The sequence below is a fragment of the Cyanistes caeruleus genome, chromosome 12 (assembly GCF_971803275.1).
Source record: "Cyanistes caeruleus chromosome 12, bCyaCae1.hap1.1, whole genome shotgun sequence".
In the NCBI taxonomy this organism is placed as follows: Eukaryota; Metazoa; Chordata; class Aves; order Passeriformes; family Paridae; genus Cyanistes; species Cyanistes caeruleus.
The window spans coordinates 10,353,660-10,377,070 of NC_141712.1; the positions used below are offsets into that span (position 1 = coordinate 10,353,660).

The following is a 23,411-nucleotide window of genomic DNA, read 5'->3' on the forward strand; positions in this document are numbered from 1 at the left end:
TCCTCTTGTAAGAAAGCGAGCTCTATTAAGAAGTTGAGAAAACGTTGTCGTGTAGCTGTAACCAAAACAAAACTACAAGAGCTTCCCTCTGCTTTTCTGAAATGCAGTAGCTATTCTAAAACTGGAAAATAATCCAGTTGTCCAGTTAATAGCATCCCACTGTATAAACCTTGCATTCTGAAGATTGTTGAGTGGGTTCCAGCCATGTGCATAGAGCACATCAAAAGAAGTGAAGGACAGCTCCCTAAGCCAGATTCAGGTGTCCTGCACCTACTTAGAAATGCTGTGGTGTCTTTAAGATTCACACTTACTAAATTTCTTGATGTTCAGTCTTTCTGCTTCAGAAAGACAAGGGGTCAAGGTATCCACACTGATATTTTTACTTTCTGAGAAACTTGCATTTCAGAGTCACAGGACTGTGAATCAGGGATAAGATATAAGACTGAGTTTTGTAAGAGTAGCATCCAGCTGCTGATGCTTATGCCAAGATGGGGCACTCCTGTATGACATATACACCTGGAATTGAATGCCAGTGGTTGATCTTTTACATATACCATGTTTTCCTCACAGGAGTCTGAAAAAGTGTCATTCCTATAAAATATAAAATATGCTAAGGATTTTCCAAATTTGCTTTGCATCATATATATATTGAACTGTGAACAATCTTATGAATAGAAATAAAATTTTATTAGGTTTTACTGACAGTAATTTGCAACTACTAATTTTTTTGAAAGCCATGCCATTTCTGTCATTTCAGTTAAAGCAAGATTTGGCCCATAATTATTGACATCTTTTTTTTGTAATGACATCTTCCCCCTCTGTTCCCTTCTATGTATTGGCAGATGCAGATCATCTTTATAAATCTGATAATGATGTCACCAAATCAAAATTTAAGGTAGGAAGGTAAAGAGAAACTACTTCTGTTTCATGACCTGCTAAAAGAATGATCTAAACTCTGAGTGCTGCACTTCCACACAGATGTACAGTGAAAGATATGTGGCCAAGGCAACAGCCGAGCTGAGAACACTTGGTTTGTTAAAAGATTTTTCAAATCATCAGTAGGTGGCTGAAGTAATTAAACTTAATACAGCATTTGTTTTCTGAACAGCTAAAAGCTTAGCTTGTCACACTGAATAGTATTTTCCTCTTGGAGTAAACCCATGGAGGTTATCCAAGAGCAGATTCAACTGAATGGCATTTCATGTAACCTGGCTCTGTCCCACTGGTGGGACTCTGGGGCTGTGAACACTCACACACCTCTTGTCATCATATCAGACAAAGACTTCTTTTTCTGGCCAATTCAACACATCTGAAACATTTTGTAAATGTGAAGCTACTACTTCAGATGTTCTCTGTGTAATAACTCTGCATGTGCATCTTCGACCTTATAATAATTTCTTCAGCACAGTCTAAAATTGGGTGGGTTTAGATTCTGTGCATTAAAGTAATTGAATTTTTTACCCTAGCACATCTTAAATCAGAACAGAAAAGCATTGCAATTTGTGAGATTAGCAATTATGCTTTTATCAGTATAAATACATTATTATTGAAATGAATGAATTAATAAATAAAACCTCCATGTGCAGACTTAAATCAAAGTGCCAGGCCAAAGAAGGAGAGATCCTTTTCTGAATGTCAAACTTCAGAAAAGAATCCATCTGCTTCTACTCACAGACAGACAGGCCACATCTCAGAGTACCTTGCAAAATCAATGCTCTCCATGCATGAGACACAAACTCACAAAGGCAAGAATTCAGAGTTGAGCCTTAAGCCCTGTTGGTAATTTGTTTCATTGTTCCAGCACATATGAGATATGTAAGACCCCCAGCGGCTCTGAGGCTCCTGTTCTGTTCCTGCACAATAGGGGTGAGTTAAGGATTGCATTGTGTCCATGTCCCCTCAGTTCTGGTGCCTATGTAAGCTTTAAAGAAGATATTTAGAGTTATCTGAATGAGGTTTTACGATAATGTTGAAACAACAAAATAATATTTGGGAAAAGTAATAAAATCCTCTCTCAAACTAAGATACATTAAAACTGGCTCAGTATTTCATGCAACTCATTATGTAGAATTACACCATTCCTCTGAGCTATGAATTTACATAGTACTGAAAACCATAAGAGATAAGACACTTGTAGCCAATGCTGTAAGAAAAATATTTTTAATTTCAGAAAATATGCTACTGCAGAACAGATACTTCTATGCTCAACCTAGTAAATTTCTACTTCAAAAACTAATTTTATGGAACAAAAATTGATCAAAGCTAATGTTACATAATTTGGTTTTGCCCATTTTTTACACTATTATCTTAATAATTATTTTGTAGTCTTGTGAATCCCAGACTTTATGGGATAGATATTGCATTAGCTAGACTCTAATGGATCACAATGACAACTACTTTTAGAAACACTCCTGTAACACTTGCACAGAAACCATCACCATGGAGTATTTAAATAATATTTAATCCATACAGAAAAATATAATCATTAAATGCAGCTACATTGCACCACAATAAGCTACATTCAAAAGGCTTAGAAATCCTCATTCTTTGCCTATTTTCTACTTAAGCATATAGAACATAAAAACCTTTCTGTAAAATTTGTAAAAGTGATACTTTCAATATTATCAACACAGAATTAAGCTGCAGGTTGCACAAACATTCAGTGCACACCTTGAGGTAATCAGAGTCAAAAAGGCTACCCAGGAACACAATGGGATTGTATTATGCTGATGTAATTAAGATATTGTGTCATTTGCCACTTTGCTGGCCCATGGAGACTTGTGTTCTATGCCTTAAAATATCTGATGGTTTTGCAGGTTAACTAGAGATAAGATTGTTCATAGTGTTAGAGCTCCAGGTCAAGATGACTTCTGGTCTCCCAAAACTGGAGCATGTAGAGAACTTTAATTAAATATTGCCGTCTTGAGGACACCTTTAATAATAAGAGCCACAAGCTCAGCACAACCAGTCCTAGAACCCATGTTATTTTCATTTCAGATTTCTGAATTATGAAGGCAAAAGGACTGTAATGAGATTTTATTACCCAGAAGCAAAGTTGTAAGTAGCAATGGTTTAAGAAAAATCCTGAAGAAACATAAAGTGGAATAAGTGTTCTTCTGGGAGTAAAACAACCTTCAGCTTCTTTAGGGTAGGTAGATGCTGCTTTCTGAGGGCTCTGGCTGCACTAAACTTGGCTGAACTTCTAACAAAAGCAGTTATACCTCTCTTTTGAACACTCCTGCTGCCAGAATGCTGAGAGTACCATTCTAATTTGGGAAAGTGGACAGGGAAGAACAAAGGAGGAGGATATAAACACTGCCTGATTAACACGCGTGTATCTTATCTTTAAATTTTCTGAGAAATGTTTCATTTCCTCTTGTTCTCCAGCTGCACAGTTACTAAATTTCTGCAAAAGTGAGTGAGGCAAAACTGTTATTTTGGGGCTATAACTTGGCATTCAATTCTTGAGACTTCTTTTGGTGAGGTAATCTTAGCTCACCTTGCACTTGCTGTTGCCGTATGGAATTTAGAGCAACGTTTGACTCTGGTTTCTTCTCTCTTTCCTATTCTGATCCTACTGTTTCCACTATCAACTGCATTTAATGCACATTTCCAAACTGTGCTTACTGTTGCAGCAGTATATCTATATCAACTTCTAATCCATTACTGTGAGAGTCTTCCTGACAAATTTGCTACACATTTGCTATTGAAAATGGAGACTTATGGGAGACAAGTAGCTCGTGAGATTTTCTATTTTTATCCTAATTTTCTCATTACTCTGTTTGTTTCATTTCTTGAATTCATTCATGTATATCATACTGATGCTCAGCTTGCACAACCATTCTGCAATACAACTGAAAAATGCAACCATTACTCTGATCACAGAAGCGTTTGATGATTTTGTAACTTTAAAACAAGCTGCTATGGCAAGACATTTCACAGTCATACAAGAATGTACAAAACCAAAAGGTCAGAAGCTCTCTCAGGGTTTTCATCCTCAGAGGCACGTAGAAGTCCAGTCACACACACACTCAACAAAAGGTTTTCACTCAGCATTTGGAGTTCTGTTCTTGGGCACACTTGGACCATCACTCACAGAACCCACAGTTCCAGAATCCCCTGCACCCCCATGGTTTGAATGAACTTGCATTCCCCAAGCACAGCTGGTCACTCCTTGTCTTCAGTGGCTTCACCTCTTTTGCCCAGTATATGAGGGAGCTGGACCCCATTCCTAAACTAATTTTAACATATTTTTTCTGTCTTCTGCATAATTTTGAAAGGAAAAATTGTCTTCTACTGAGGTTACTCTACATTAGCCTAAGTAACATTGAGATTGTGTCACAGAACTTTTAACAAAGTAACAAGCAAGTTTTGTTCAGATAAATAAGCATTTAGAATTGGGTACAAAGGAACCAAAGTGGCTGATCCCAGTCCCATTCAATGAGATTCTGGTACTTAATTCCCATGGCCTGAACCTTAGAGATTTTTTCACAAAGGAAATGAGATGAAAATCAGTTTCTCATGAAATTTCATGTCATGTTTGGTACTGGAATGGTTTGGCAAACACCCAGGTAAAGACACCTGACTGCCACAGGCAGGGAGGTGAGCATTAATTCTGCAGCTTCTGCATCAGTCCCCATCAGTTGAACTGCTGAGAAGAACAATTGTCAAATACTTTTAAAAGCTAGGCTCCAAATGCACAGAAAATGGCTGTGGGATTAAGCCATATACGATTTTTAAAGATAACTTTTGTCTCTGTGGCATCTGTTCTCATTATGAACTCATTCTCTTATCTATGCTTGGGTCCATTTCTTAAATCTGAACACAGGACAAATATTTCCACTGGCTTACATGGGTAATTGAGTCTGAAAATAATACTTTCAATATGGTTAATCAATCAGGAAATAAAAAATACATTTGCACAATTTTAATATGTCTCTTCCTTTAGTACTTCTCTTACTTTACTGTAAATGCAAATTTTCATTACTTTGTAAATTATGCTTATAATTATCTATATAATCCCAGCATCTTTAACAAATTAACAATAAAACGTATCAGTGAAAAACAAATTATATCCACTTGAAATAAATGAAGCTGCTATTTATATCTGATACACATTCTTCCCAGTCATGATGGGACTGATGTAAGACCATCACTTCAGTCAGATATTCCTGTCTCTCAGACATTTCCTTGCTCTCTCTTGCCAAAGTCGCTTGTTAACTGTTCATGAAAGGTCTTCCTAAAGACTGATGTACTGCAAGGGATCCTTAGCTTAAATCTCTTTATTCATGCTGAGATCATTTCTACTGATTTTCTAGCTCTTCTCCTCCAGGTTCTGTGCTGCAGTCCCTTCCTTTTTGAAGTTTCTATTTTCATAGATGACCATTACTTTCTTATATTTAATTCCTCCTAAGTGCTGTAATTTCCCAAATGTTTTTAATTCCATAAGCTGTTTCCTGTGATCTTCTCCAGACTACTTCTCAGCATGGTTTTCAGCTTTCTCTGGGGCTATATTTTTTTTTATCCACCTCTTCCTCTCCTCTCTCTTCCCTCAGCATACAACAGCACTGGCCTCCTTCAGCCATAGCTCATTTGTCTGTTTAGCATCTGTTTGTCATTCATACCCCTTGATGTTAGAACACTCATCTTTTTCATATTCTCATCTACAGTTCACTGTGAATAGTTGCACAATGCCTTAGAGTCACCAGAAGCATTTAGTGCTATTTCTTCTATTAGAATATTTGCATCCTTATCTCCAATGCTGTCCTTTCTCCCCGGGAAGTTTTAGTGTTGTCATCACTGTTTTGAATTTACTCTTTCCTGCAGCTGATCTTTAATTAGAAAGCTGTAATGGGACAGTGTATTTGCAGAAGCCTCATTTGTCCAGACTCCATGTATAAGAATCTGTTCCTAAACACAGAGTTTATCAAAATGCCGGTCTTCCATTATTTTTATTACAGATAAGGGAGCCCACTGAAAATATCCTAATTTTTCCTGGTACTCAGAATTCACAAACACCACAAATTAACTGGCATCACTTCATGAACATAAAATCTTAGAATTTACTTTGGAGACAACAGTTGCTAAAATTGGTATGTAGTATCCATGCTCTTCTAAGCTTTCCCTGTTGTGTTTCTCTATGCAGCTGTGAATCAATGCAAGCTAAACAAGGTAAAATTCTTACAGAATGTTCTGTCCTGAGGCTAAATGATTTTTTCCCCCATTGCCCTGAAATTATTGTAATCAGTATTTAGTCTTGAAAAAATTGGAAGGCCATAATCATATATCAAGGCCCAGTTGTGACATGTAAATACACCCATTTTTTATGCAACATAGGAAAGCTTGCAAGCCGTGCATCTGAGTGATACAGTGGATGCAAAACAGATGAGGAAAGCCCAAGGTAACAACCAGTGAGATGATAATGGCTGGTGTAATAAGCAGTGCTACTGCACCTCAACTGCTTGGCTATGATTAAACTAATGTAATAACTGCTACCATGCTAAGAAAAGGCATTAATAGCAGAATGGTGGTTTATTGTCTGCTCTCTTCTGAAATTTACTCAGCACCAAAGTATTTATTAGAAACATATTTATTGTGTAGTCACTTTTGGATGTGCCATATGTTCCTCTACTGATGATGTAATAATTTGTGTTTATTTTTTTTTTAAGTGCTGTATAAAAAGACTAAAGATGAAACTGGAACAAGTCACTAGATATCAGTGCTGAATGTGAGATCAGTTTCATAGGAAGACAGTCATGCCTCTAACAAGAAGTTTGCTCTAATGAAATGAAGGAGATCAAAGATGATAGAAAGCAAAGCTACGTAATGAAACAGTGATTTAAGAAGCCTGGGACATTTATTTTATTTTCATTGTAAGATAGGTTACTTGCCCTACAGTTTGGTATTGTTTATTCTGGTGTCTGTACATGGTTTTGATTATATTAATTACATTATTGGCCAAATTCTAAACTGTTGTAAATCAAAATTGCTATTCTGACTCCAGTGAATGACAGTGACTTATACCAGCTGATAATCTACCCTTCAATGCAGGATAAAGACTTTGCAAGACTTCTAAAAAGTTTGTTTGTTTGTGAAAATTTTACAATTTATTTCTGTTTTGCAAATGGATAGAATTTCTTGCTGTAAATACTTTAATTACTATTATAAAATGAATTGAAATTTAATTAAAGATGAAAAAAAGCGCAGTGGAAATTTTTAAAAGGATAAAACCAGCGAGAAACACTCCCAGATTTGAATGTCATTTTAACAGTAATTTGAACCAACATCTGAAATGTGTTATATAATTTTAAACATATACTAAAAATTATTTTCCTCCAGCTTAGAGCAAGTGCAGACTCAATAGCTGTTCCAAAGCTTTTAGTTATTTCCCCCCTCAATCTCTAGATGTAAACAAACAAGAATGCTAATTAAAAAAGTTACTTCAGGCAATAATCTGGTCAAAGTAGTTAAAGAGGGTTAGTCTCAGTCATCAAAAGGTAGGGCAGCATCTACAGAAAGTATTCATATCAACACATTGCATTTATTTAATCAATGATTCTCCAACAGTTTGAAACAAATACCATTGAAAAATATTACTTTTTCTCTTATTGAGAAAATCAAAGGTGTGTTTGATTCTCTTAAGGTATAAAATAAACATGTCACTGTTCCAAAAGGCATTTATGATACTAAATAGGTGGGCAGGTTTTACTGAAGACTGTTGTACCCTCAATTCCCTACATTTTCCTTGTTTCTCAGAGGTTGTCACCAATGGCTCCACATTTCTCCTGTGGAAAGAAGCTGTGTCTCCACCGTGACAGCAATTTTACTGGGGTTTATGGAGGGCCCTGTACAAATGGGGAAAGCTAAACCTGATTTTTAAACGGACTTCAGACTAGTTTGTGTGCAGCCACTGTCAGTGTCAACAGCTTGGCTGTGGGCTTCCTTGAAAAGGAATGTAAACTCAACAGGTTTATGGGGTACAGATGACGGGTGGGACACCAAATGCATTTCTCTTAACAAAAAGGGTCTGAGCAGGCTGCACACACATCTGGAGTGCCCTAGAAGAAGGTGAACGAGGCCTTGAGCAGGCAGAACTGTGGTGGGGCCATGGACCAGGGCCTCAAGGGGCTCTGAAATTTGGGGACCTCCAATGACACCTGTAAGACTTCAGCCTAGAAACCATTTTCAAATGCAGCGCAAAATGTCAAGAACTTGAATGCCTCTTGAAAGAAAGCAAGTTCCAGTGAAGATTAAACACCCTCTTGTGCTGACACAGAGACTATTCAGGGAGTTTTCCATGAAAATCAGCAAAATCCCTGGGGAAGCTGACAGCTCTATTCCATGGGCACCCTCTGGCCCCCATCGTGTGCATGTCTCAGTAGCTGCCTTCAGAACAGACCCTTCATGTGGCAGTGAGTGACATCCTGAGGATTCACATTGATGGTGTAGCTCAATATGCTATCAAATGAGCTTAATGTTCTGTAATTTATGCCTTTCTTTTTAAGACAACATGTCCTCATGTTTTTCCAAGAATAGATGTATAACTTAGTCTTTTGGGCACTGATCCATCCTACACATTTCCTGATCTGCCCGTGCGTTACTGGAAAACATTTCCCAGGATGAAAGCTCAGTTTGTGCAAGAAATAAAATCAATTCAATTGAACAGAGATGATGGCTGCACAAACATGTGTATATTCTGTTAAACAAAAATGTTGACAATCATCAATATGATTTAGAACCAACAAGATAAATTTCTTCTAGTGGACCAAACTTTTAACAGTATATTTGTGTAACACTTGTGTTGAACTTAGAACAGCCCGTGTTCTGCATAATGTTTCAAATAGGAGTGCTAAAATGGTACATTTCTTTCCCATTGAACAAAGATTTTATGTTTTTGGCAATGGTTTTGTAAGATAATGTACTTGTTAGCCAAAAAAACCACTCAGAAAATAACCCTGCTCCTACTTTGATGTACAACTATAACAACAGTGTTTTTAGCAAGGGATAAGACCCATCTTATTTTTACACATTATATTTTTTTTTTTTCAAATGTCAAAGATACTTATCTTAGTGAAGGGCTTCTCCATGGATCAGGTTCCCCTATTTATTCCTAGGCTACCCTCAAGATAAATTAACTTTATCTTTCCAGGAAGTTAAATTTTTTATTTAAAATGTGAAATCTTGTTGAGTTCCAGGGTTAAGTGCATGGTTTAAAAGCTGATATGCTTTCAACATATGGCTTTCCTAATTCTAGCTATATTTAACATTCTTTTATCTTGAAACATTTTACTCAATTTCTCAAACATTCTTTTATCTTGAAACATTTTATACAATTTCTCAGAAATGCCATTTGTTTAAAAATAAAAATAAATTTTGAGAATAAAGTCTTCAGCAGGATATCTTTGTCCTCTATTTACATACAGGACACAACCCTGGCAACAGTTTAACTCCATCAAGTTGGAGAAATTCCACCTGGACTAAGTGTCCCAAATTGAACTGGTGTGTGCTCCAGAAGATGGTTCACTGTCAAGTGACAACTGTGAGAGTACATTGCATTTTTCTTCAAGAGAAATATAATCATTTATGCAGGAATTTTACATGGGCAAGTGAGCCTAAATTATTCCACTTTGTGCTGGGCCATGCTCTCAGAGCACTTCTTGGGGCAACTTTTACAGAGCCTCAGGTCAGACTGGGATTCCCACTGAATCTGGCAAGAGTGCACTACCTGCTGGACTACTTACATTTCATTAATAAACCACTCCCTGATGTTTTCCTTTTAAATATTTCAGCTGAGGAATCAGGACCTATGAGATACAAAACTGAATAAACAGAAAGTGAGTGTTTCAGAGCTACTCATAGAAGAAATGCTAAGACATGCTTTTGGGAACTATGTTACTTGTTGTATCATTAGGAAAGAGACAATCCTGAATAAACATGAGAGCTACAATAATTAACACATGAATTTAGCTGACTTTGTGGTGGCCAGCACTGTTTCTTTAATGAAAGTGTTCTGTTTAGCAATCAGGGTAAGATCCTGAGTGTTCCCCCCACAGAATAAGAGATCCCTCCTGCAATACCTTACATCAGGTGCATAGCAATGGTATTACACAGCAAGATAAGGCCACTTGGTCTATTAAAATTATAAGAAATTAGCAGCTACTGAGGATACTTACAATTAGGATACTCTTTAAAAGACAGAATTGTGTGCTACTTCCCTCTTATCCACTGTGTCTCACATCCATCCTGTTCTGCCCTTATACCTGCACAAGAAAAAGAGGAATGGTTTAAGGTTTTAATGAAAAACCAGGCATCTAATATGGCCTAATCAGTCATAGAGATGTGGCAGCATCCTCCTGTCTTGCAGATTCCCAGTGAATATCCTAAATCCCTCCTCGACACCTTCTGCATCAATTTTTTCAACTACTCCTCTTAAGATTTTAATGTAGAATTTCCACAGTTATGCAGAGATAATGTAGAATTATTGCAGAAATATTTCTACAGTACTTTGGAAATATTTACTGAAGCTGAAATTCAAAATGTGCTTTCACTTAGGAGGGCATAATCCCAGCATAGTCCAGAGGCAGCTCCCGTAGACTAATCACTGTAATCTGGATGCAATTACCTTTTTTTTTTCAATAGTTTGATTTTTAGACCTTAAGAGTGTTCTATGAAGCTTTCTGTTCTTAATGAAATTATATTTTCTGTCAAAAAACATTTTTTTCTCAAATTATTTTTAATATTGCCTTACAAAACATATATTTGTCATGAGAAAAGGTAGATAAAGTGCATTGCACAGCCCCTCATTTCCCGTAATGTTCCACTGAATTTCATAGAAATAATCTACTGGAGAACTACTGCTGAAAGTGAATAATTGTGAGACTCTGCCTGCCACGTATCTATCATGATCATCTAAGATAGCTATAGTCCACAGTATTTAAACTGTGGAAAATGGCATAAAACTACACAACAGCTACAAAAAACAACTAAGATTGATTTTCTAGTACCATTAGGTCTATTATATTCAAGTATGTTAAAAGTGAAAAATAATAATAATCTTTAAAATTACAAATAAAAGTCTAACCAAGGCTACAAGGGCATAAAAACCAGCTATGACAGACTACTGTGAGGACAGTTCAAAAGGGATATAATTTATTTGTGAGATTTAAGTATATGTTATTAATAATTTTGTTAAATGGTAAATGGTAAATCTCCTATACTTTGGAGATTTCTGATCATGACATATATTGGAATTTACATTAAGGAGAGATGGCTACTCATAGACTTTGCTGTTTATAAATCATATCTCTTTTATGTAATATACAAACTACTGGAATTATTTAAAGGAGTGCTAATACTGAAAAACGAGTATTGATTAAAAGACAAAAGCAATCCCCAAGAAAATGAAGCATTGAAATCAGAAACAAACGTCACATAAAAGAATGAGCAGTGCCCGTAACTTGGATTGCCACTTCCTAAGGAACACATACAGTAGCAAAATCTATTTTAATTGCATATGGGGACTTTGCCTGGATTATGCCCAGGCACATGACAAACCATTTCCAAGTCCCCTGTTGGGAGTAAAGGACAAAAAGGGCTTTTACTTGGCTTGTTGCCACTTTTCTCAGGAACAATAAGTCAGTCTCTAGTCACAAAACAAGAGTCCCCTGCATCAAGCCAGCGACCCCCAGGGAGGCTCTGGCTGGCAGCAGTTCCAGGCAGCTCCAGCTTCCCAGTGCCCACTGCTGGGGGCTGCCAGCCCCTCAGCACCAGCTAAACTGGGCTCCCCCTTCATCCCCTCTCTTTACAACTCTTCCTCATCGCTCTGGATCACACTTTTTACTGCATAGCAAAGAGAGGCTATGCATATTATTATTGCATAGCAAAGAGAGGCTGTTTAAGACTCCAAGCCATGAAATATTCTCCTGATTAAGGAGTAGTCACATTCTATATTTTTAAATGGTACGAGTTTCATTGCCTCTGGCAAGAGCAATATGTACAAGCCCACTGCAATCATGAGTAGGCTCAGTAATCAATGGTTAACTGGCCAAATAAAGGACAAAAGCTGTCACTGGGGCCCCAGCAAGGGTCATGATAAAAGGATCTGGAAGGTTTCTGATTCCTTAAGAGCCTAGAAGGCACAGAAGTCCTCTGAAAAGTGAATTGCACAGTCCTTGTAAGACTCAACAAGTGCATTTTGCACGTCCCACAGATGTCAGCAAAGGCTGACCACAAAATCAAGGGATCTTCTCAGCCTGGCAAAACAGATACATCTCAGCCACCCAGAAACTCTGTTTTAATCAAAAATATGGGAATAAGATACAGGAAGAGATAATTTGCAGTACACATTTCTTTAATATTTTATTAGACATCTTTAAAGACAGGGGAAGGATTCCCTTGTCCCTTGTCTTTCCCGTTGTGTCATTTGTTATCATGGTACTACCATCAAGATTTAGCCTCACCTTCTTAATTCTTAATCTGATGAAGCTCAAAATGACATTCTATTTCCCCAAGAATCACACAATAGTTGAACTAATGCCTGATAAAGAAGGTTCTTTGTGACTTTATCAATATTTTTTATGCTTGCACTAGAACCTGTTATTTTCCAGTGAAAATATATTTTTTTTTTTGCATGGAACAGAGAATCTTATCTGTGGATTGGCATTGTGAGTATTTTTCCATTAATACTTCATAAGTGTTTCATCTAATCTCAGAACAACTATATTTGCTTTTCTTATAGCATAATATCAGTTTTATATCTTTTAAGATTTGTAGTTCTCCATCAAATATAGGAAGATCATCTTACTATAGATACAAAGATAAAAAAAGGAAAATTGTTATATGGCTTCTAGATACATCAGAAAAAAAACATATCATAACCATAAAAATTCTCATGGTTTTGATTTGCCTATTTTTATAAAAATATGTCAAATTTTTTATATTTAAATACCATTGCACAATGAGAAAAAAGCTGAATTGTAACTTTCCCTTAGAATTACATCTGAAATGTTTATATGTAGTTGATTCCCACCTTTCAAAGTTCCTTGAAAATGCAATGTGCATTAGTTAGCACACAATGCACTAATTAGCACAATGAACGAAGGCTTGTGTTTGTAATCCTACCTAGAATCCAACTTTGCATTAGTTTCAGGTCAGAAAAGATGCTAAATACAGTATTTCCATAACTGCAAGAAACAGATAATAGGAAAGCTGTAGGTTGGATTTCTCTGTTGAAGTTAATAACACACACAACAATATAAGCAATTTAACTCCTTTAAGCAACTTTGATCCCACCATTGTGTTTCATGCCTTCGTTAAAAAGTGACAACAAAAGTTTCAATATCAATAATAAAATGCAAAAATAAAAGTTAAGAATAAAACCAGACATCCAAGTGCTAAGTCTTTAATGGAAAGGAGGATGAGGAACCAAAGGCCCCCACATTTGCACAAACACTGCTTGGTAAATGGTTTTTCACACAACTTCAGAGTAAACATTCTTTGGCATGAATTAGTTGCAGGTCTTATGCAGAAATGTTAATGCAATGTATCTCAGATATGTGCATTTAATTGTTTTTGTAATTATATGTCCTAACACTGAAAGCAACACCATGCCCAAAAAAATGTGTGCAGTTTTGGGGGGTTACTTTTGAAGAACTTCGTTAAGGTTTTGTTTTGCCAGTTTCTCTGATTTTGTTCTTTAAATGGTATCCAACCCCCAAGGCAACTTTGGTAAAGTCAATGAAATTATACAGGTAGAAAGGACAAAAATGCAGTTGCTGGATTTCAAATAGTGACAACACCAGTCTCACCATTAAGCCTGACACAAGAACCTTTTAATTTAAATGTAATCTCCAAAAGACCAAATTACCAGCAACATGTTCTCATTAATTCCTGTAAGGGATGCTCAAGCTTTGACCCCTTATTGTTCTCCTTATCGAGAAGTGGCTGAGTCATAGTATTAATAAGCCATCACTCATTTAAGTGGTCATTCAGTGCTGGGCGGGGAAAAGATAGGCTCATCCTTTTGAAGTGGGAATGGGCAAGCAAGGCTGCTGTAATAGGCTGTGATTATTTTCACTATGAATGCTCTCCCAGCTTTCAAAAATTAAAAGGAGCACTCATTTTCCTGCTTGAGTATTTCTCACACTGGCAAAAAAAAATGAACCCTTTGAAATGTAAATGATTTAATCTTTGCAAACCCCTGCTTCAGAGGGAGGTACAGCTTCATTTACAAAATGAAGACATTTTAGGAAATGATTATCATTGTAAAATTGAGGTCAGCAGGGAGTCCGAGTTCAAACTCTTAGAATATCAGCAGTGTAACAAGTTTGATCTTCCTTACTGCATTGCTTGCATTTGCTTCTCTGGGTTCCAGCAGAGAGCCATTGTCAGTCGGAACTTGTTCCCACTCATTTCCCCTGGTTAAATAAAATAGTTATGCTTATTACATAGAGTTAGTCAGTCCAATAAAATTTAGGGCAAAACTAAAAATAAAAAAGGGAAGTTGAAATTTATTTTGATTAATGTGTACCCTATGTGCATATTCAGCTTGGAACAGTTAAAGTCTGACAGCACCGAGGATATATTTTTTTAATGCTTGGTTCAGGCAGTAGTGTTGGGCAGTGTTACTATACTGTTCTACCAAGGTTTCAGAAGGAGACCACCCATAATGGTGAGAGAATATTTAATTTAAAATTTAAACATTAAATCCTTAATCTCTCTTCTACAACATCCAAGTAGAATGACAATTATTGTTGCTGGAATTATAGGGCTTTATGGTATCAGTCAGGCTCATTATGAAGTGATGGAGATGATAAATTTGTATAACAAAGTGCAAATGATAACAGCTGCCATATGACAGCAGCCATTATGGAGAGCTTCCCTGCACTGATGGGCATTTCAGCTGGAACCGAGGGAAATCTCAGAAACGAGGATGAATCTGAGCAAAACAGAAAGTGAGAGGTTACAGAATTTTCTTGGACATCTTGAGATATAAGTTCATCATCTTTTAATCAGTGTTGCATACTTATTTTCAGTGGAATTACTTATATTTCTGCCATTCCTGGAGAGCCATTTCTGTCACCCAGCCTGATACGTTGAAAGGGATAACTAAAATTAGAATGTCAAAATGTCATTTGCCTTGCAAAGATCCTTGATGTTACACTCTTGAAGTTATGCTTCAATAGGACAGATGAAATGCTGTTACTGCATGAAAGAAATATACCTATATATTTACAGCATGCAAGAGGAAAATACCAAATTAAGCAGAATTCAGCACCTGTCCAATACCTCAAAAGAGGGAGAATGGAAGGCTGCCTGTACTCAAGTTAAAATGATACATCTTGAAGCAAGTCTGAAAGCTGGGTAGCCAGACTTGCTGGACACTTACCCAAACCAACCACAAGGAGATTTGTCTTTACTTATGACAAAAAGAAAAATATTAGCAGTGGTTTTTAATATCTCTCAAAAGGAGAAGAAAAAAATGGTTCTAGAAACAAAACTGCACAATCTTTCCAAATGACCACAATGCTGAAAAATGTGTTATAACATCTCAGAAGAGATAAAAGGGAAAGTCTGAACACCATCCAGCACATATCCAGTCTCAGTGCTTACTGGTTTTTCTGGTTCAAGCAGGTGTTTTGTTTGTGTGCACTGGAGTGTGAGGCAGCTGTTCTCTCGAGGTATGAAGGGCTCCATTATGAGCACCACCCGCTCTCTTTCCAAGGCAGCTTTGAAAGCTGGGCAATCGCTGCAGAGGAGAAAGCTCCACACCCTGGCCTTTGGGAGGGACTTAGAGGAACTGTACACCTGACCAGTCATGCAGGTGTAAAATGAAGGAGTGTGATCAGAAACAAACATGAGAAAAAGTCATGCTCCATAAATTGAGGTTTCAAAGCATATGGCCAAGCGTGTCTTGCTGACTCCTGGAAACTTTACATGAGTTCTGGATAGCACTGGCCTGAAAGACAGCTGTTCAGCAGAACACTGACTTCTCTCTGCCAGTATTACTCCTTTAACTATTTAAAGGTATTTATGAAGTTTTAGACTTGATGCTTGTTACAGAAGCCAGACTGCAAGAGGTTCTAGAGCTGGATAACTTAAAGTTCAGAATATCTATGTTTTGATGAACTGATACTGTAACAGACAATTAAAAGCTGTTCCAGACTGTAAACTCCCTGGGACAAAGACTACTGCTTTTGCTTGTATAAAAACATCCACACACAGCATGGTGTGTAAGATATCCCTCAGCTTTCCCCCATCTCACACTCTCCAGCAGAGGACTCAAGTCACAGGAGGGAGCAGGATTCAATGTAGGCGAATTTTACTGAGCTCGAAGTGAAATCCAGGAAATTCACAAAGATTCTCAGATCAGAATTTTAAGTAGACTGTGACTTTAACCAGAAGATTTCTTATTTTATTATGATTATTATGAACTCTTTCTTGTTGCCAACAATGCTTAATATTTTGCCTCCCAGTTATTTTTTTCAGAAGGCTCAGATCAAAGGCATGTGCACAAATACTGCATTTACTCAGGGCAAGATGTACCAGTGGAACTGTTTAGATTATGCTTCTTTGGCTCCACATTCTGGGCAACTAATGCAATATTTTACACAGTTATTTTACTTTAGAGAAGTTAAAATCCATTCTGTATGACATCTTCTGAAATCATGAAGCAGGGAGCTTAGCTTGCCTGGAACTCTTTAAGAATGATCTGCCTTGAACTTCTTAACTAATGCTGTGCTTTGTCATTAACTCATTGCTTCTGATGTTCTCACAAACTGCTCCCAAGTAATTTTCTTAATATTCTCTTCAATGACAGATATTTTACACATTAAATCTATTTTTCACGTTAGTCCAATGATCAAGAAGGGTGATGTAATCCACTGGGGGAACATATATTCCAGTTTTCATTCATGCTTTAGAGTATTGTCACAGTCCAGCACAAAGGAATAATCTGATTGTTTCTCATAAAGCAAGAACAAATCATGATTGAAGGATTTCTTCTATTTAAAGCTATGCTTTGCAAAGCCTATTGAACTTGCTAGAAGAGTCATCTCCGATGCCTACACTAACTACACAAAGCTGCTGCACAGTTGCCATTCAAGGGCTAATTTAGCACCAAAAGGCCAATATTGCTTATTTGCAGATTACAAATATCACGAGATATTAATTTATTTATATTTAAATCAGGCTAAAAGATTAAGAGAACTTTCAGTAGATCCATTTACAATTAAAATGAGGGTAAGTTTGAATTACTTTTTTATGATCTGGGTACAGCTGGGGTTTGAAAGAGTTGCCGCCAGAATGATGCCTTTGAAAAAAGTAATGCAAAATTTGTGTAAGTGGGTGAAAGAGCATTAGATTATATCACCTCGCAGGTCAGCTGGAAAATACAATATGTATTCTGATGATGAGAAAACGGAGTGAAAGGCAGAGAACAGGTGCTGGGGATGGCTTTGGGGCGCCGGGGCCGCGCTCGCTGCCGCGGCAGGGCCGGGCCAGGCCCCGCGGGGCCGCGCTCGGGGCTGTGACCTCCGGCCAAAGATAACTCTTTCATAGCCCTGTTCCACTCTTCCACTTTGTATCCGAGCCCTCCGCTATAAAATGTAAAACCAGCACATAGAGCACACTGCTTTGGAGGTCTGCCACTTGCATTCAGGCAACCATTTGTACTTTTGCAGGCGTAATCAATCTCCTGTTGCTATCAGCGGGGAGTGGGGCTTTGCTGCTTTATGGCTTAAAAGTAGTTTTGTGCAAATTCTGCTTCCCTCCCCCCTCCCTTTAGCTCCACTACTCACAGGATTTCCAGGGACATGGGCTAGAGCTGAGAAAAGAAGCTTGTTTGATTTAAGCACAGAGGGGTTTTTTGTGTGTGTGTTTATATTTTCTCTGCATCTATTAAGGGGTGAGGGGGAGAGACTTCATTTATATGTTAATATTAGCCGGCACCCTGACTAAACTGACAGAACTATTTCATGGGAAGCTGACAAATTTTGTCAGCCAGGCTATCTTTCCACATCTCAATAGTGGCAATAATCTTGATTAGCAAAACAATTGGGGGCCAAAGAAGTCCTGCTGTTCCAAAGACCCTCTTCTCAGGTTACAGTTTGCTAATGTGATGAATCCAGAGAGTCCTTCAAGCTTGAAAAAATTCTCCAAAGCAGCTGAATTTAGGCAAATGAAGGGAACCATTTTGGAGGCTGGACAAAAGGGGTTAATTTGATCGACCATGTCTCCATAGTCTTATAACAATCATTTACTTAACAAGCATATAGAGAGTCATTCCATGGAAACTGGTGGAGTTAACAGAGGAAGTTCGAATAGAATATCTGTTTATCCCAGATGTGTGGGAATTTTAGCCAAAAAACAACACCACATAATTGCTGCCTGTGGTATTGATTCTTGCACAGGAACAACAGCAGAACTAAAGGGCTCTGAGCACGTCAGGAAGGTCTCGGCTGCGAAGCAGCACAAGCTTCCATTTTTATTAGCTTGTGCATTGCTAATAAAATAATTAGAAATTAACTCTTTCAGGGAAAATAAATTAATTCAAAAGGTTTGTGCCGTCCTATTTGAAGTGCAATTTAAGGCAACTACTTCTGTTTGCAAAAATAAGGGCTTTTGTAATATTTTTGATGCATATTCATTCATCTCCTTGCTTGTTATTGCATTATTACATAACAAGCCACATTCTGAACAATATTTATGCACTCAAATCTTGTGTATTTCTTCTAGAGCTATCAGGCTACATTTGCTTCAAGAACAGGACCAAATAGTTTGTAGAACTGTAAGCAGATGGAAATATACTTGGTCCAGGTAAGCATAGATATATATAATCACCATGTAAAATAGCCCTCTTGTTTCTGGGTGCTATCTCCCACCTATTTATGCATGCCATTAACTTATAAATCTGTCGTAAGTTGATCTAAAATTGTGAGATTCTGTTTAACTCTCTGATGCAATTTTTAAACTTTCATTAAAAATATATATTGTAAAAATTACTAACTAAACCTTCCTGTCTTTTTACACACTTAATCACTTCTGCCCAGCAACATCTTTGGAATAATTTGTAATTCTGTTACTTAAATAAAAATTGCCATTCATATAATGTTTTGTAAGACTTAAGGATTTGACCTGATGTGTACACACTGGTGAATATTAGTGCAAATACACATTTTGCCAGACATCAAATACAGGGTTCTTAAAAACTGCTGAACTTATCTGTCTTTAACGAGTTTCAGAACCAAACCTTACTTACACATTACGCAAATATGAAAAGGGAGAGGAAGAGAAACTCTGGCATTTTTATTTCTTGTTCTTTTGCATATTTATAGTGCTGTGCATACCATCTAGAAGGAGTCCACTCTTTAAAATATGATTGGGAAGATTTTGATACAGTCATTAAACTTTCTCACTTCAAGTTATTCTCTTGGTAACTTAGAATGATGGAAGTCTTTAACTTCATTAACTTTAATGTGAGCAAGTAAATTTTTTTCATTTTCCCTCAAATTTGTGATAGGATGTGAATGGGAACATGTTTTTAGAATTGATTACTTATACACTTGAAGATAAATGGATAGAAAGATTTATCCAAAGAGAATTGGTCCACAGTCTTTCATAATGATAACAACTGGGAAAAAGTATGTGCAGAATTTTTACCCGTAGAGAACCTTCAGCATTTGCATTGGCATAAATTAATGCTTATTATAGTTAATTTCTAAGATGGGTATCTGAACTGTAGCGTCAGAAATTCCTCACTTCCCTTCAGTGTAGTACCTTTAAAGATCAGGTAACACAGATTACTCAGAAAAACTCTGTTTGCTGGCAGGTAAATTTTTGCTCAAATTAAAAAGCTTACCAATAGCATGGCACACTTGCAGACAATGAAGCAGAATTACAAGAATGTGTGTGCCCCCACAACTGTTTGAAAACTCTGCACAAAGCCTCTATTTTTTCAGCATTCTGTGCTTCCAGATGTTCAAAACTGGGTTAATTTTTTAGGAAGCTGAGGTGCTCTGTTTTATACCATCTGTCACACACTATCATAGTGAAAAAGAGAAGGGAAACACGCTATGTGACTAACATCAAACTGTTACATGCTCATTAAGGATCTCATATATTTTGTCATATAGATCTCTACCTGTACACAAAAATCCATCCTGTAACTGTCTCATTTAAAGCTGCTTTTAGCAACAGCACAGGTTGCAATGACAGTACCTTCAATGACAGAGAAGCTATGCAGCCCTCATGCCATTGAAGTTGATAGGGAACTCAACCCACCTATGGCAAGTAAGAATTTTTTTAATTTTCTTTTGTTAAATCTTTCAGAACAGTGGACAACGCTAATCTAAGCAATCTAAATCTGAAGTTTTTATCCAAACCAAAGCTTCCTTATGGCCTCAAGTTTGGTTTGTTTCCTTTTAGGTTAACGTGGTGCAAACTATCAAACAGCTCCTAAGACTGAAATTTTTTGTACAACTCAAGTGGATCAAACCTGTGATCCTGACGGTGCACAACTTGGACTCTAGCAGTGACTTGGAGGGAAATTGTCCCTGGAAGAAGGATTTTGCCCCCTCCAGCCGAGCCATTGGCAGAGACACTGGAATGCAAAGTGCTTAAGGCTGTGTGACTGCACTGAAGTGCCTCCTCTGAGAGTCCTGGACATGGCACAGTGCCTTTGGGTCCGCTTCCCCAGCAGCTCCTTGTGAGACAGGATATTTCCTTAGCAATGTTTGTTGGTATTTGCACAGTGAGTTCAGACAGTGACTGGCCATGGCTCCTATCAAGCCACAATTGTTCAAGTGACACTTCAGATCCTCTGCCTGATACACTGCCATTGAGAGAGATGGACAGAATTCCCATTAAAGCTTACTTTAGGCAGGATATCCAATGCTTCTGGCTGTAAAAAGATGGAACAAGCCTGCACACTAATACTACTACTCTGATATTTCCCATTTTGACATGATCCCCAAAATATCATAAGTGAAGAAGTGACAATAAACATGCTTTGCACAGTTTTAAGGAAAAGAGCTTTGGTCTGATTCCAGATATCGTCAGCAGGATGAACACAAAGGACAACATTTAGTTATAGATTAATAATCCAAGTACAAATAGTTCTGAACAAATAGAAAAAACATAAGCCCACAATATTAAGCAAACCACAGGACAAAGATCACTCAATTCTCAGAGCTATATTATTTTTAAGTGGGGAAACAAACTATACAGAAGTCATTGAACTCTGTGATGTCAATATCAAGGTGAACCAGCCTGAATGAAACGTGCCACAAAGAGTTATGAAATGTAAAATCCAAGTAAAGCATGTGGAGTTTACATGAGCAGCAGTGAACTCACTGAACCAGAAAGTGGACATTTTTTTTCAAAAGTTCTCAGACTTCTTTAAGCTGGAAAGTATAGTGCAAAGTTACACATCAAATAATCCAGCAAATCTCACAAGAAAACAAATATCTATTACGTTCTTATGTTACTGTAATATGTTAATGCCACTAGAATCAACTTGAATTATCTCATCCTCTGCTTGCAAGACTTAACCTAAAATAAGTAATTAATTGTTCAATTTTCTATCAGTAGATGAATAAAGCAAGAGACAGAAATATTTTCCTTGCCAGGAAAAGAGCAACACTTTTCTCTGGAGAGACACATTTTGAGCTATTGCATAAACTCCCACTCACACAGTCTGGTTTTGCATTGTGTTTTTCAGCTGGTCATCCTGTAGCTCATGCATCATTACCACTGAAGAATTATTATAAGTTAAATGCAGTACAGGCCAGAACTAACATGTAAAACCTGCTCACTCACTCTTCATTAGAAAACTAGAGATAAAAAATGAGTTGAGAGTTGAATTTTGCCATGAATTTTGCATTAATACTTGGACAATAATTCTGCTATATCACTGTTCTAGAGCACAAACAATTTTCTGTCATTCAGTGATAACAGCAGAATGGTCATCTGTCTATCATTGTAATAAAACCATTCTGTCAGAAAAGGTTGTTAGATACAATGAATTCTAGGCTATCAAATTAACCATTATCTATCCACCCCAGACAACCTTCAGACTGTGTTTCTCCTCTAAAAATTAAAAGATACAACATTGTAGATCTCAGGTCACTGGCACATGAAAACCTTCCTGTTATATCAGTTTTTTTTATAAATAATACTTTCTGAAAATTTACATATTCACACTCCAATATGGATCTTTACAAAGTAATCCTTGTTGTGTGAGCAGAAAAATCCCAACACATTAAGACAGATAAACTTATAACATAGAGACAAATAATTTTGTGTTCTGGATTGAAATAGAGATATATTTCTTAGTGTTGCAGCTTTCTTCAGATCTTTCCTAAGATCTGTTACCTAGTTATATTTTATGTAGGTGAAGTGTCACAGCAATGGCTATACCCCTAGTGAAAAGTAAACTGAAACTTGCACAATTGTGCATTTTCTTTTTCAAAAGAAACTTGGTCACATTTCTAGCTGTTTTTCTTTATGAATGTATTCAATTTTGCCTTATAAATACACTGAAAATACACTGAAAAATTCCACATGTTTAAATTTTTAGTTCAGTTGCAAAAGTCAACATTTATGATAAAACACAGTAGAGAAAAAAGATAATTTTTCATGCTTTGAATTATCACAATTTATACATGAAGATTTCCTGAACAGTCTGAGGTCTGATAACAAGTCTTCCCCATTTTCTCTTAGCTTCAATTCTCAGTATTTGGCTAAATTTGTAGTACTAGGTAAGACATAAAGCAGCTTTATTTTCTAAACAGATGATTTCTTCCAATTCTTAATGAGATATGAATAAAACTTTGATCTTCAAGGTGAATCATTCATTAATCATAAACAAAACATGATTAAATCAGAGACACATCAGCACATATTGTAAAACTAAATGCTTGCACAAGCCTTTTATTTAATATTAACTTCATTATGTTTTTATGTGAATTCTTGGAAGTTGGTTATCCCAGCTTAAAGTTAATATTTCCTTAGGAAAAAACTGTATCATGTGATTATTCTCCATGTAGTTAGGTGGCTTTATACTTGTTAATGGTTAAACTACTTCAGAAATGACACTAAACCAGAGAGGAGTGCAGAGAGTTTCCACTGATTCTGTTGGGTCTTTGAATTACTCTGACAAATAATACAGACCAAAGTACATAATAGGAAGAATGAAGAAAATACATTCAGAGAAGCATACGCTGCTTTTTGGAACTGCACATAACAGAGAAGAAAAAGAGAGAACTAATTGCTGTTCTCTCAGGATGGTCTATTAGCCAGTCTAGTTCCTGCTCACAATTTAGAGTCATTCTGTAACTAAATCATCTTTCTTTTTTACTGTTTAATCTATTTTTAATAAATTTAGCAATCTATTGAAAAAAATATTTGAGCTGTAA

The 23,411-nt window shown here is 36.8% G+C and overlaps 1 protein-coding gene across 1 annotated transcript in view; it reads right to left on the reverse strand.

The window, feature by feature from the left end:
* Positions 1-9,740: 9,740 nt before the first annotated feature.
* Positions 9,741-23,411, reverse strand: part of LOC111934607 (uncharacterized) — a 370,779-nt gene continuing 357,108 nt past the window's right edge. Inside the window, exons 9-10 of the mRNA XM_086847082.1 lie at positions 10,173-10,259; positions 9,741-9,818 (exon numbers count right to left, since the gene is read on the reverse strand). Coding sequence (XP_086703208.1) covers positions 10,207-10,259 — 53 coding nt within the window. The 3' untranslated portion in view covers positions 9,741-9,818; positions 10,173-10,206. The remainder of the gene's footprint in view (positions 9,819-10,172; positions 10,260-23,411) is intronic.